General features: G+C 42.3%; 1 protein-coding gene across 2 annotated transcripts in view; it reads left to right on the top strand.

The window, feature by feature from the left end:
* Positions 1–15360, top strand: part of nphp4 (nephronophthisis 4) — a 208250-nt gene that overhangs the window by 40261 nt on the left and 152629 nt on the right. For both annotated transcript variants that reach the window (XM_055931730.1, XM_055931731.1), the window contains exons 3-5: positions 1126–1295; positions 4957–5021; positions 12454–12603. In XM_055931730.1, the coding sequence (XP_055787705.1) occupies positions 1126–1295; positions 4957–5021; positions 12454–12603 (385 nt within the window). The remainder of the gene's footprint in view (positions 1–1125; positions 1296–4956; positions 5022–12453; positions 12604–15360) is intronic.

Raw genomic sequence — 15360 nt, forward strand, 5'->3', positions numbered from 1 at the left:
TAAAAATATATTTTAGACTCTTCAAAGTAGCCACCAGTTGTCTTGATGACAGCTTTGCACACTCTTGGCATTCTCTCAACCAGCTTCACCTAGAATGCTTTTCCAACAGTCTTGATGGAGTTCCCACATGCTGAGCAATTGTTGGCTGCTTTTCCTTCACTCTGTGGTCCAACTCATCCCAAACCATTTCAATTGGGTTGAGGTCAGGTGATTGTGGAGGCCAGATCATCTGATGCAGCACTCCATCACTCTCCTTCTTGGTCAAATAGCCCTTACACATCCTGGAGGTGTGTTGGGTCATTGAAAAACAAATTATAGTCCCACTAATAGCAAACCAGATGGGATGGCGTATCGCTGCAGAATGCTGTGGTAGCCATGCTGGTTAAGTGTGCCTTGAATTCTAAATAAATCACAGACAGTGTCACCAGCAAAGCATGTCATGTCACCAGAAAAGTAGTTTAGCGCAGAAACCGAGGTAATTAATTACAATGACCGTAATCCATTGCGGGACTACTTGTCTGGTCTGTGTGTTTCTATTACGCCTGCTACGTTAGTTTAGTGTGGGGCAGACATGGAGAGGGAGACGGAAGAATGCACGATCGAGAGGGATAGAGAGCAGTTGCTTTGAGGTATCTCTACCTGAAAATGCATGATCGAAGTGATTGATCGTTGGTATTTAGCAGTCAAAAATATACCTTATTTATTTTGAAGAACTACTAAAATATTGATTTTGTCAGACAGCATAGGCAGCAGCTTTATAGAGATGAGATGATGACCTGGAATGAAATAAAGTCAGCAAATAAAGCAAATCTAATATACACAACTGATATTATATAATAAATGATGGTTAATACCATCATAGGACTTTTAATTGTGTATTTTATTTTATTTTATTGAAACTAAATCGAAAACCGTGATAGATTATTAAAAAATTTAACTGAACTGTCCTCAAAATGCATTTATCTCTCGGTACTAGCTCACTTTTCTTTTACCTTGTGGTGTTGTAGTTCATGATAAATTGTGCCCGTCTGTTTTCTTTGCGTACCCCACTGTTTAACCTCAATACTAATGATCTTGGCACTCACTCATTCAATCATGTCTTGTCCTGTGTGTGTTCCATTGAAGGTGGTGTACCTCCACACCTCTCTGCGTCTGCCAAGCGTGGTGGCCGTGGTGGAGCTGGTGGCGTTACAGCCCAGGGCAGACGGCTCCCAGCATGCACTGGGGTGTGGCTTCACCATCCTGCACCTCTTCTCCAGCATGACAGAACCTCAGGCCACCGAGGGGGACAGAAGGTGATTATCTATGTCCCGATACACAACACACACCTTAATTACAGTCTCAGAATTTTCCCATCAAGAGCCATGTGAAGGATTATCATGGGAGATTATCAACTCGTAGTTAGTCTGTGGTCTAGACCACTACAGGGTTGAGGTCAATTCACCATCAATTTAGCACATGAAGAAAGATGAATTTAAATGTAAATTTAACAATAGAAAAATATTTGATTCCTGAATTGATTGATACTGAATCAAGACCCCTTCCGTCATTGAGGGAAGAAAAAATCCAGTGTACTTTTCCTTGTAGGAAATAGGTTTATTTAATGTTGTGTAACACTTAAACCCGACAGGTATAATACTTGTATTATTATTGTATACTTGTACCTCTAATAGCCTTAGAGTTTCGCATTACATTTGCATCAACAGCATTGGGCCAGCCATTGGTTTTCCTATGGAGGAGGAGCATAGGCTCTGAAGGGTGGCATTTATATCAGTGTCACGTGCTGAGAGTATTTGGGGGCTCCGAGTAGGGCTGAGCCACGTATTTAATTCATTCTAAATGTATGTTTTAATGAGAATCAAGGTTTTGTTATTTTTCTTTTTTATGAGTGGTTGTCTGCTTGTTCTCGTGTTGTTGTATTTTTGGTCTCGTCTCTTTCGGTCCTATGTGCTATGTGCACCTTCCCATTTACAACAGAGATCTGTATATAATGACAAGATGCACGTCTCCGCCCTAACAATGGGAGTTGTCCCAAAGGCGGAAAGGCAGTCAATAAGCTTAGGTCCAAAATAACCCCATAGAAACGCATTGGCCTTATTTTGGACAGATTTTAGCTCACTCTTTGCTTTGCCCCCTTCCTCTGGGTTACACAGACACAATGCCCCTCAGGCCAACAAAGTTGAAAGATCACATCTTCCTCTCCGACAAGCGGTTTCAACTTGCTATTTGCATTTGAGGTTTGATCCAACAGAATGGGTCATATGGACACTGAAACACATTGAGAAATTATTTTACTGTAATAGAGGAGAAGTACCTTTTCTAACGATACCCTTTTTTTGTCTCAACTACTCAAATTGTGCACAGAGCAGACACCACCAAAACAAGAGTATCAATGAACATTGATTCTGGAAAATGAATGCTACGTTTGTCACGCACGGCATTGGGGTTACCACATGCAGCATTTTAGCCAGGCTGTCATACTAGCTGTCTAGTCTGTTATTTATAAATTTGCAATAAGCATAAGACACAATTATATAAGGAATTGGCAACTCGTTCTCATTCTGAGAAATAAGGTAGACCACTTGATTTCAACATGTGAACAAAGTGGACAGGCCAACATGCTGTTCAAACAGTTGGAGACCGACAGAAGGCTGTGTTCATAACAATTACACTGTCCTGCCTTGTTAGCTAGCAAATAGATCCAAGTTGGGCTTTGGCTAAACTTGAAATATAAAGATTAGCTGGCTAATCACTAGCACGTGGACTTCAGAGATTGTTGGTGAGACCTGTGTTAATTTTCTGTAGTCTAATGCATACGGCAAGAAGTTAATCATTATTAGTGAATGTGCATTATGCATGGTTCTAGTTAAATTTAACAACAAAGGGCATTTTCATAGACAACCTTGAAAACAAGATCATTGATTATTGCAAATAAAGCAGGTTAAACTATTTTGATAAAATAATTAAATTATTGGTGGGTCTTTATGGTTGTGGAAGGCTTGTAGTTATAGCCTAGGTATAACTTCACAAGTCCTGAATTCATTAGATTATTACTGACTGTTTGAAATGCAGTGTATTTGACCTTTTAATTGTACAACGCTTATTTTGAGCACCAGTTAAAAGTTCGTAAACACCTACTTATTCAAGGGGTTTTCTTTATTTTTTACTATTTTCTACGTTGTAGAATAATAGTGAAGACATCAACACTATGAAATAACACACTTGTATCATGTAGTAACCAAAAAAGTGTTAAACATGTCAAAATATATTTGATATTTTAGATTCTTCAAGGTAGCCACCCTTTACCTTGATGGCAGCTTTGCACACTCTTGGCATTCTATCAACCAGCTTCATGAGGAATGCTCTTCCAATAGTTTTGAAGGTGTTCCTACACATGCTGAGAACTTGTTGGCTGCTTTTTCTTCACTCTGCGGTCCAACTCATCCCAATTTGGGTTCAGGTCAGGTGATTATGATGCAGCACTCAATCTCTCCTTGGTCAAATAGCCCTTACACAGCCTGGAAGTGTGTTTTGGGTCATTGTACTGTTGAAAAACAAATGATAGTCCCTCTAAGAGCAACCCAGATGGTTTGGCGTATCACTGCAGAATGCTGTGGTAGCCATGCTGTTTAAGTGTGCCTTTTGAATTCTAAATAAATCACAGACCGTGTCACCAGCAAAGCACACCATCACACCTCCTCCTCCATGCTTCACTTTGGGAACCACACATGCGGAGATCATCCGTTCACCTACTCTGTGTCTCACAAAGACACGGCTGTTAGAACCAAAAATCTACATTTTGGTCTCATCGGACCAAAGGACAGATTTTCACCAGTCTAATGTCCATTGCTCATGTTTCTTGGTCCAAGCAAGTTTCTTCTTATTATTGGTGTCCTTTAGTAGTGGTTTCTTTGCAGGAATTCGACCATGAAGGACTGATTTATGCAGTCTCCTCTGAACAGTTGATGTTGAGATGTGTCTGTTACTTGAACTCTGTGAAGCATTTATTTGGGGTGCAGTTAACTCTAATGAACTTATCCTCTTCAGCAGATGTAACTCTGGGTCTTCCTTTCCTGTGGCAGTCTTCATAAGAGCCAGTTTGATAGTTTTTGCGACTGCACTTGAAGAAACTGAAAAAATTCTCAATTTTCCGCATTGACTGACCTTTATGTCTTAAAATAATGATGGATTGTCGTTTCTCTTTGCTTATTTCAGCTGTTCTTGCCATAATATGGATTTGGTCTTTTACCAAATAGGGCTAGCTTCTGTATACCACCCCTACTTTGTCACAACCGATTAGCGTGTGTTAAGAAGGAAAGAAATTGCACAAATTGACTTTGAACAAGGTACACCTGTTAATTGAAATACATTCCAGGTGACTACCTCATGATGCTGGTTGAGAGAATGCCAAGAGTGTGCAAAGCTGCCAACAAGGCAAATAGTGGCTATTTTTAGAATCTAAAATATATTTAGATTTGTTTAACACTTTATTTGGTTACTACATAATTCCATATGTGTTATTTCATAGTTTTGATGTCTTCACTGTTATTCTACAATGTAGAAAATAGTAAAAATAAAGTAAAACTCTGGAATGAGTAGGTGTGTCCAAACTTTTGACTGGTACTGTATGTCATGAATCGCCAATAAATTGGAAAAAATCCAGATATGATTTTTGGGCCATATCGCCGAGCCCAAGCGCCATGTTCAAATGATTTGAACTTTCCAATGCTCCTGCCTCTTGCACATAGCCTGACTTTACAGACAGAGAAGTGCCTTGCACTTTGTGTTTAATGTAACACCTGTCTTAGTCATCTAACATCCACAGATAAAGCTGAAAAACGTATAATAGACACACAATAAGCTATTCTAAGAAAAGGTATCAGTGTCTATTGTGATTCACTCTTTGTCCATCTTGTCTTGATTGATTCTCAACGTCATTTTTGTTGTTGTCCCTAGGCTAAGTTTGTACCACGGAACACCAAGGACCCTACTCCATCCACTAGTGAGGGACCCTATAGAGCGTAAGTGTCTTTTATATGCTCTCTTATAACAGCGCACTGTTCAACAACCACTAAGTGTGCGTCTCAAATGGCACCCTGTTCCCTTTATAGTGCACTACTTGTTATGGGGCCTGGTCCAGATGTGCACTATAAAGGGAATAGGATGCCATTTGACACACACAGGCGATACACTAAGCTAGATCTTATGACCGCCTCAGAAACGCTGCGGTCCGCTTTGCAATTCAATTCAACTAGTTGATGTCAACATTGAGTCTCCGAGGAACCCTTGCAGACACACTCTAATCCAAGTGTAGTGGGCCCCAATTGTGTTGATTATAATTACACTGTGTTTTGTCTGCTGTGTTTAATAAAGATCTCAGCGCCCGAGTGCCAATGACAAAGCTTTCTTAATTGGGAAAGGCGGTGCCACTGTCTGATTACATGTATCATATTTAGTCGGGCCGGGACAATACCACTATCGCGATACTTGTTAGTATCGTGGCAAGTAAACAAAACACAAAGCGCTTTTAACTTGTTTAGGAAAACAGCCCTAATATTGGAAACAAACCTCGTTATGTTGTCATCCAGAGTCACATTTATTTATTTTCCAAGATATAGCACACAATATTTTACATACAGCAGGTTTTTAAAGGACCAAAGAGTTTAGTCTGCTTTGTGTTTTCATCTTTGCCATGGGAAAAATATTGCGATACTGGTACCACAACCCTAACATTTAGTAAGTCTAGTGAGCCACAACCATCTCAGCCAATTCAAATGGAATGAACACAATTTAGCGTGTGTTAACCAAATCTTAAATTTGAACCATGTTAGAATAGGCCTACCTTATTCAGCTGTGCAATATTTAATAAAATGTTAACATTTTATTCCACTGGGTGCAGTATACACTATCAACAAGAAGATGCTGTATCTTCCATATTATAGCCTACACTTAGTCTGTGGCCTGAAATGGACCATTTGCTCCAAAAACATTCACCAGCCACTCTGTTGCTATTGAGCTAATTTCAGGCCCTTCAGGAATGTCATTCCTATGAATATGAAAAAAGGCCTTACAGTGACAGAATAATACCAATGTAATGCAAAGAATTGCCAAGTACAATTTACTAATGCAGTGTTTCCCAAACTAGCGATTGTGACCCCATGTTGAGTCACCGGATTTGAAAAGGGGGTCACAAGAGAAACTGTAAAAAATGTTTTTTATGCTTGGTTCATATAACCTCGGTAGCCACTAGATGTGGTTGTAATAAACAGAGCAATTTCTGTTTTCTTACTACAAAAGTGGTTCTATCTTTTGAACGGTTTAAGCTACAAAATAGTATGACCCCATCACTGAAGGATAAGACTCAGGAACACGCATGTGTCTGTTTCCCTCTACAATGCCATAAGCTGCACAGAACTCATTAGAACAGAGTGGACAAGAATAGGCACTCAGACTGGGGGGGAATTAATCATTCTTATACCTGTTGCACCCTCTAAAATCACTGTGATTATTATTTGACCCTGCTGGTCATGTATAAATGTTTGGACATCTTGAAGAACAATCTAGCCTTAACGGCCATGTACTCTTCTAATCTCCACCCGGCACAGCCAGAAGAGGACTGGCCACTCCTCAGATCCTGGTTCTTTCCTAGGTTTCTGCCTTTCTAGGGACTTTTTCCTAGCCACTGTGCATCTACATCTGCATTGCTTGCTGATTGGGGTTTGAGGCTGGGTTTCTGTATAAGCACTTTGTGACATCTGTTGATGTAGAAAATGGCTTTATAAATACATTTGATTTGATTATACAGAAGATCATACAAAATTATTGCATGATGATCTTCTGAACTTCCCAATGCCTTTCTGATGCATTTGTCACTTCAAACCATACTTCCTTCAGATTGAAATGCTGTCAAAAGTACGGTCAGACTGATTTGTAATACTCGTAGCCTCAATAAAAACAGGAAACAGTGTATTGATTACATAACTTTTTTTACATGGTGGTTGTCGCATTATTTTTTAATCTCTAAATGGGGCCGTGGTCCCAAAAAGTTTGGGAGCCCCTGTGCTCATGTATGAATAACAACATACAGATGTAGAATCTTAATTTGAGCCAGTTTGCCACAGCAGGAAAGTAATGTGGATTAAAATTAAATATTTTTAGGGGTTGCTAAATTTTTAGGGAAAATCTAGTCTGAAAATTGAAATCTTCAGAAGCTTTTTTTAAACCTTAAATATACAAAGTTTTAAATATCCTGTATTGCAGGAAGGTTCTCCTGCAACTGTGTGATCAAATTAAGATCCTACATCTGTAATCCAAAGGAGCAGTGTTTGCTATCTTGTCACATGAATATTGGAAAGGCATCTTTCTCTCAAATGGACTTTTGTGTACATTTAATTATTAAAATAGTGTCTGTTGGGGGGTAGGATGCTTTTTTTGTTTTCACTCAGGCCGTGTCGACGATGCGTGCTTTCATGTTCAGGCATCTCTCTTCCTCAAACACACGGCAGGAGGAGGACAGCTGTTTACCTTGCTGCTTTGGATAACAAGACCAAACAAAGGAAACCCTATTAATTTTCACAATGGAGACTTATTTCTGGAGCCGAAGGCCAGCAATCGTGTATTGTCCTGTTCTCTTGAGGAAGAGCTTCATCTGCTATTCGTTGGAAGAGAGCATATTGTCTTCTTCACACTTGAAGAAAAGTGTTGTTTACCTCGAAGAGGACGTGCTGTGAAATGAAGAGAGTTCGAAAGAGGCATTGCTTCAACATTAGTTACTTGTGGTATTTTCTTCCCACTGAGCCAGGATTTTGAGTCCAATGCCCTCCAGTAGACCTCTCACTTCTCCTCTAGTGTGTACTCCTCAATCTAGCCTCCACTCCTGCCTAATCATCTACTCATCCCGATAGAGACAGACAGACATACATACAGGAAGACGGGTCTGGAGTGCACAGTCTACACCTGGGTAGAGCTCTGCTACCCGGTCCGAGGCCGACGGCCCCGACACTATACATCAGGTTACGGACAGTTTTTTTCATCAATTACTAGTGTACGGGCAGGTCTTGGGTATCACTAAATTGAACACTAACATTTTGAATCTGAGCCATTTGCTCGTGCTCTGCTGAGCAGTAGCCTACAGTGATATCTTACTAAGATCATAACATGGTGTCAGAAGTGCTTCAGCCTTATCAAATATAATACCACAACATTGTCAGAGTCGACAGAAGAAATGATTTCACAGAAAAGAATACTTTTCCGGAGTTTAGATGTGACGAAAAGTAGCTAGTTAACAGTTATCTCTCGTCATTGAGCAGGCCAAGGCGGGGCTGTTGCTATGGATACTCACACAGTAGCAGAGCACACAGGGAGGGGGAGGACAGAACGAGACGAGTAGCTAATGGATACTAACGAAGGAAGTTATTTCAGATTTTTGGGCCGGGTCTTAAATTTGTCAAAAGAAATCGGGCCTGGGTAGGATAGGGCCTGAACGTCACAGACATGGATAGGGCTCGTGCATTAAGATTCATGCCTGTGCAGGGCTCTTCACATGGGGCCCCTCCAGTCAGCCTGCCAAATCAGCACTGTGTGTTTGCGTCTGCGTGCATGATCACGTTGCACGTGTGTGTGCCCAGAATGCCAGGTAGAGTGCCTGGGGTAGGGGTTATTCAATGCCAGGAGGAGGGGGGACAGGGACCGTGGCAACCAAGGGAGCCTCTGTGCTGCTCTGCTTGCCAGCCTCCTCAGTCTGTGTTCTCCTGCCGAGCCCCGGCCAGCCGCCACCTAAGCCCCTCTGCCGGTGCCACCTGGGGAAACGAGAGAAGGGGGTGGGGAAGGAAGATATGGGGTCGCTCTGGGGCCCACTGAAGCTCTTCTCCTTGACTGACCTTGGGGGGTGGAGGGATCATGGAGGAGATGGTTACTTTATGGCTTACCTAAGCCCCAATCCCAGACTGACCGGGAGGGAAGCAGAGTATGAGAAGGAAGGGAGGCAGAGGGGGAGAAAGAGAGGGGGGAGAATGGGCTGCTCTGGGGCCCACTCTGGAAATGGAGGGCAACCAGATGGCACAGTGCTCCTTGGTGCAGTGAGACTTCATTGTGTTCACATTACCGTATTGAAATCCACTGCTGCCACGTATTGGAAAGTGCTTTGGGTTTTAGCTTGTCATCATTGCGAAACTCAATCGATGCAGAGTTGGAATATAGGGCTGAAATGTAAAATATATGTTGTTTTAATGACCACTGTACTGAAAGGATTCGGTTGAGCCATCATTGCTACTCTACCGGAATCTGCTATTTTGTTTCTCCTTTTGAATAGCCTGAATCAATGCAACAGTGTCTGACTTTGCCCATAAAGCCCCTCTTTTCACATGGAGTCCATCTGGTATTCATCTTGATTATTACGCAGTTTCTTCCCCGTCACCCGTGGAAATCCACCAGCCCTCTGATGCTGCTGATCTACCTTTCCATTTTTACCTCCGCTTCATCTCCTGCCAAGTTTGCTCGCCTGACACGAAGGTACCAAGATGTCTGCTTGAAGAATTTCTGGAGTCCCTAATCCATGTGCTGCGTCAGAGAGGCAAGCTTGATGCATTATGAATAATATGAAATAAATGATGAAAAAGTTAGAGATCTCGACACCTGTGCGCCCATCTGTGTTCAGCTAGCTAGATGCTTTGAATGTTTCATTTTTACGCCTCCATATTTTTTTTTTTTTACCACTACAGCAAGAGCCAGTTTTCCATGAAAGCACTGCCGTACGCTGAAATTGCCGCGCAGCAAGTGTAGCTGTGGCTTCAATGACGTCCTCAAACCATGTTTGAGTGTTCTGTTCACTTTTTTATCACATTTGAGTGCACCATTTTGAGTTAAGCAGTTTTCCCCTGATGAAGTGAATTTGCGAGCAGCCGCCTGTCAGAGGAAGTTAAAGGTTGGGGTGAGACGGTTTGGGGAAACAGGGATATATCCCTCCTCTTTTTTTCACCGCTTTAACTCTGAAATCCCTATCATTGGCTTTGAAGGTTCTGAGGCCTATAGGAATGGCTTAAAGCTGCCTGCTGCTGATATAGATATATTGGATTGTGGACATATATTGGAAATTAATCCTCCAAGGCTCCTACCCTCCTACAACATTGTACCAACCTCCATTTGGAGCTATGGTTGGACCCCTGGGCCCTGTTGCTGGGATTGGAAAAGACAAAATTATAATATGACTGCACAGTGAAAGCATTTTAAATGAACATCCATCCAGTACAGTTTCACATCGTAAAGATGGAATTGATGGATGTGAAATTAACCCAAAGTAACGTACCTGCACATTTGCGCAACAATGGTGTCACACAGGAAACAACTGTATACCAGGTTTGAATGAGCCCTAATCAAACAAACTACACGACCAAAAGTGCTCGTTGAACATTTCATTCCAATATCATGGGCATTAATATGAAGTTGGTCCCCCCTTTGCTGCTATAACAGCTTCCTCTCTTCTGGGAGGGCTTTCCACTAGATGTTGGAACATTGCTGCGGGGACTTGCTTCCATTCAGCCACGAGCATTAGTGAGGTCGGGCACTGATGTTGGACGATTATGGCTGGCTCGCAGTTGGCATTCTTAGTCATCCCAAAGGTGTTCAATGGGCTTGAGGTCAGGGCTCTGTGCAGGCCAGTCAAGTTCTTCCACACCGATCTCGACAAACCATTTCTGTATGGACCTCGCTTTGTGCACGGGGGCAATGTCATGGTGAAACAGGAAAGGGCCTTCCCTAAACTTTTGCCACAAATTTAGAAGCACAGCATTGTCTAGAATTTAATTGTATGCTTTAGCATTAAGATTTCCCTTCACCGGAACTAAGGGGCCTAGCCCGAACCATGAAAAAGAACCCCAGGCCATTATTCCTCCTACACCAAACTTTACAGTTGGCACTATGCATTGGGGCAGGTAGCGTTCTTCTGGCATCTGCCAAACCCAGATTTGTTTGTCAGACTGCCAGATGGTGAAGCGTGATTCATCACTCCAGAGAACGCGTTTCCACTGCTCCAGAGTCGGCAAGCTATACAAACCTCCAGCTGACGCTTGGCATTGGGCATGGTGATCTTAGGCTTGTGTGCGGCTGATCGGCCATGGAAACCCATTTCATGAAGCTCCTGACGAATAGTTATTGTGCCAACGTTGCTTCCAGAGGCAGTTTGGAACTCGGTAGTGAGTCTTGCATCCAAGGACGGACGATTTTTATGCGCTTAAGCACTCGGCGGTCCCGTTCTGTGAGCTTGTGTGGCCTACCACTTTGCTGCTGAGCCGCTGTTGCTCCAAGACATTTTCCACTTCACAATAACAGCACTTGCAGTTGACCGGGGCAGCTCTAGCAGGGCAGAAATTTGCCAAACTGACTTGTTGGAAAGATGGCATCCTATGACGGTGCCATGTTGATTGAGCTCTTCAGTAAGGCCATTCTACTGCCAATGTTTGTCTATGGAGATTTTATGGCTGTGTGCTTGATTTTATACACCTGTCAGCAATGGGTGTGTACTGAAATAGCCAAATCCACTAATTTGAAGGGGTGTCCTAATACTTTTGGTGATGTAGTGTACCACTCAGGGGAGATGTATGATGCCATGGAGGTGTAACACACTGTCACTCCCACCTGCCCCCCCCATGTTTACATTGATTATCGAATTGAATATAAACCAACCCGTCATCAGTTAACCCTATTAACCTTTCCAAATGTCCTATTTGGAGGCGCTTCCCAAATACATCATCACTGTCAACCTGATAAAGAGGCGGTCACTGGGAGTGAATAGAGCTTCGATTAATGATCATCACTGTCTCCTTTGAAGATGTAATTATCAGAGCTGTCAGAGTGAGCGATTACCACTCATTCCACGGCAGAGATCCTGGGATGTACTGCTGAACACACAGAACCCATGAAATTCACTGTGCAGCCTTTCTCAGGTTGTTGCTCAACACCGTCGACTGTGTGTTGATGAAAAGCATCATGGGGCCGGGTTTTTCATTGGATGACTGTTTGAAGAATCGACTTGTCAACCCGTCCCTCACATCACAGAGCCATTTCCTAAGCAGCCGCCCGCGCTCCTCTTTCATATCCTCTCCGGGGACGAGGGAATGCTTTTCCACGCTGTCATTTCGCAAACCACATGCCCAGGTTCACCTGCAAACAGCCCCCCAACGTGATGGAGCGTGGACCTGGGTCTCGGCAGCCAAATAGAATATTTAGATATTGAACAGCAGCCTATTTAACACCGGCAGGACGAGTGACAGTTGTTTGTGAGGAGCGCGTGACAGGCAATACTCCATGTCCCCTATTAAGCTGATTGGAATCATATATTAATTTACAGAGTGGCGGAACATTAAGTCCTCTGGTGACATTGCCAGTAATATGAAAGTTCTTGCGATAACACATTGTTTTAATCAATATTCCTTTTGTGTGTTTTTTCTGTCTGTGTAGAGAACAAGCTGTTGACGCCCATCGATGGTGCTCATTTGGTGTGCAGCTTGAAGCCTCACCCTGCTCTAGCCCCTGCCATGCACCTCTTCCCCCAGAACATGCTGGTGTCTGGAGATGAGAACATCCCTGGGGTTACGCCCTCCCCTACTGGTAAGACTACAGTGGAAACCGCAGGCCAGTGTTTCTCTCATACAGTTAACATTGTTGTTATTTGCAGTAGGCGGCCCATTGTCAAGCTATGTCACGTCTCAATATATGTGATGTTGTAACTTGGCGGGCCAATATATTTTGAGGATTTCCGCACATCAACTAACAAAACATCAAACCGGAAAACAAAAATAAAAACTGATTAACAAAAATAAAACTACCGACAGTTCCTTTGTTAATCCAGTAATGCATTTGCTTACCTTAGTTCAAACTCATTTTAAAAGCTTTTGTAATGTAATCTTCTGCTGAATTTATATAAATATTTGACTGAAAAACACCTCAGTAAAGCCATTTGAAAGAATCCCATAGTGCAATCTGGAGGTAATCCTTCAACCACTTAGCACCGTCTCCAAATTGAAAAAACTAATCAGAGGCGCTGGGAATGTAAACATTTAATAGACAATCAGCTGCTCTCATTTGGGCGTTAATCGAAAGTCACACACTCAAAATGGAATGATTTGAAATGCGTTCTCCATTCGGCCCACTATGTTCGACAGCGGGAGGATTTCGCAACAGCGTTCTCATTTCATCTTTTGTGACGTAGGTAGTTGTCTTCACAGGATTTCTCAAGGAGGCTATCTCTCAACACACTTTAAAAAAAATCATCCTCCAAAGTTGAAATGTTGAGTAAAACCAAGTTTATACAAGGATGTACAGTAATGCCGTTTGACAGTGTGGGGTTTATTATAAGATGAGTCCGTGGAAGGTTTTGGGTAGCTTAATCCTCCCTTTCCTGTTCTGGGTCTATAAGCATACCGACCTACAGTAAGCTGCCACTGTCTGGATGTTGGACCTGCATTTAGTTCATTCACATTCGCTGCCGCTTTGTACTGGAGACGAGTATAATCACCCGAGATTTGGTATCTGAGGTGTTTGAAAGAGGTGATTGCTGTAGTACACGGCGGCAAGCAGCTTCACTGACAATCACAGCTTATCCATTGTCCCTCATACTTTTTTAATTTTAAATTTTTTTAACTAATGTTTTACCTCCAATATGGATCCACATTCCAGACAGAACCTGAGTTGTGGGATCTTAGGCACTGGTACTCAGGCCAATCTCATAAATAGTTCAGGACCGACACTGTTGGCTTAGTTCAATCGATGGGCAAGTGATTCAGCTGTAGCTGTGGTGTGTATGCAGCTACCCGTGGCAAAGTAAACTATTTAGAAACGCATTACAAAGAATGAAGCTGTGGGTCCACACTACAGTCGTGGCCAAAAGTTTTGACAATGACACAAATATTAATTTTCACAAAGTCTGCGGCCTCAGTTTGTATGATGGCAATTTGCATATACTCCAGAATGTTATGAAGAGTGATCAGATTAATTGCAAAGTCCCTCTTTGCCATGCAAATGAACTGAATCCCCCAAAAACATTGCATTTCAGCACTGCCATTGCATTTCAGCACTGCCACAAAAGGACCAGGAAAAAACATCAGGGACAGACTGATATTCTGCAAAAGGTACAGGGATTGGACTGCTGAGGACTGGGGTAAAGTAATTTTCTCTGAATCCCCTTTCCGATTGTTTGGGGCATCCGGACAAAAGCTTTTCCGGAGAAGACAAGGTGAGCACTACCATCAGTCCTGTGTTATGCCAACAGTAAAGCATCCTGAAACCATTCATGTGTGGGGTTGCTTCTCAGTCATGGGAGTGGGCTCACTCACAATTTTGCCTAAGAACACAGCCATGAATAAAGAATGGTACCAACACATCCTCCGAGAGCAACTTCTCCCAACCATCCATGAACAGTTTGGTGACGAACAATGCCTTTTCCAGCATGACGGAGCACCTTGCCATAAGGCAAAAGTGATAACTAAGTGGCTCGGGGAACAAAACATCGATATTTTGGGTCCATGGCCAGGAAACTCCCCAGACCTTAATCCCATTGAGAACTTGTGGTCAATCCTCAAGAGGCGGGTGGACAAACAAAAACCCACATATTCTGACAAACTCCAAGCATTGATTATGCAAGAATGGGCTGCCATCAGTCAGGATGTGGCCCAGAAATTAATTGACAGCATGCCAGGGCAGATTGCAGAGGTCTTGAAAAAGAAGGGTCAACACTGCAAATATTGACTCTTTGCATCAACTTCATGTAATGTCAATAAAAGCCTTTGACACTTATGAAATGCTTGTAATTATACTTCAGTATTCCATAGTAACATCTGACAAAAACATCTAAAGACACTGAAGCAGCAAACTTTGAAAATGTATATTGTGTCATTCTCAAAACCTTTGGCCACGACTGTATACTTTGCACATAGGACATCAGGGCATGCTCTGTCTTATCAATGAGATGTACTGTTTGTGTACCAGTTCAACAGTGCAGATATCCTAGCATTGGAGTCCTTCAAACTGAGAACAAACAAGTTTCAAATATACCCCAAACATCCATTTTGTGAACATGAGTATGAGGACCGACACAGACTTAATTGTACATGGTCAGCTCTGGCTAACAGGAACTTCATTAAACATGATTAAAACAAATTAAAATGGAGAGTCACTGTTACACTTGATTCCATGTAGCTGAAGTTAACTGCCAAAATAAAGGGAAACACTTGAGTTATATATATTTTTTTAAATACATTTTTATTTCACCTTTATTCAACCAGGTAGGCTAGTTGAGAACAAGATCTCATTTGCAACTGCGACCTGGCCAAGATAAAGCATAGCAATTCGACACATACAACAACACAG

This window comes from Salvelinus fontinalis, chromosome 8, assembly GCF_029448725.1.
Source record: "Salvelinus fontinalis isolate EN_2023a chromosome 8, ASM2944872v1, whole genome shotgun sequence".
Classification (NCBI taxonomy): Eukaryota; Metazoa; Chordata; class Actinopteri; order Salmoniformes; family Salmonidae; genus Salvelinus; species Salvelinus fontinalis.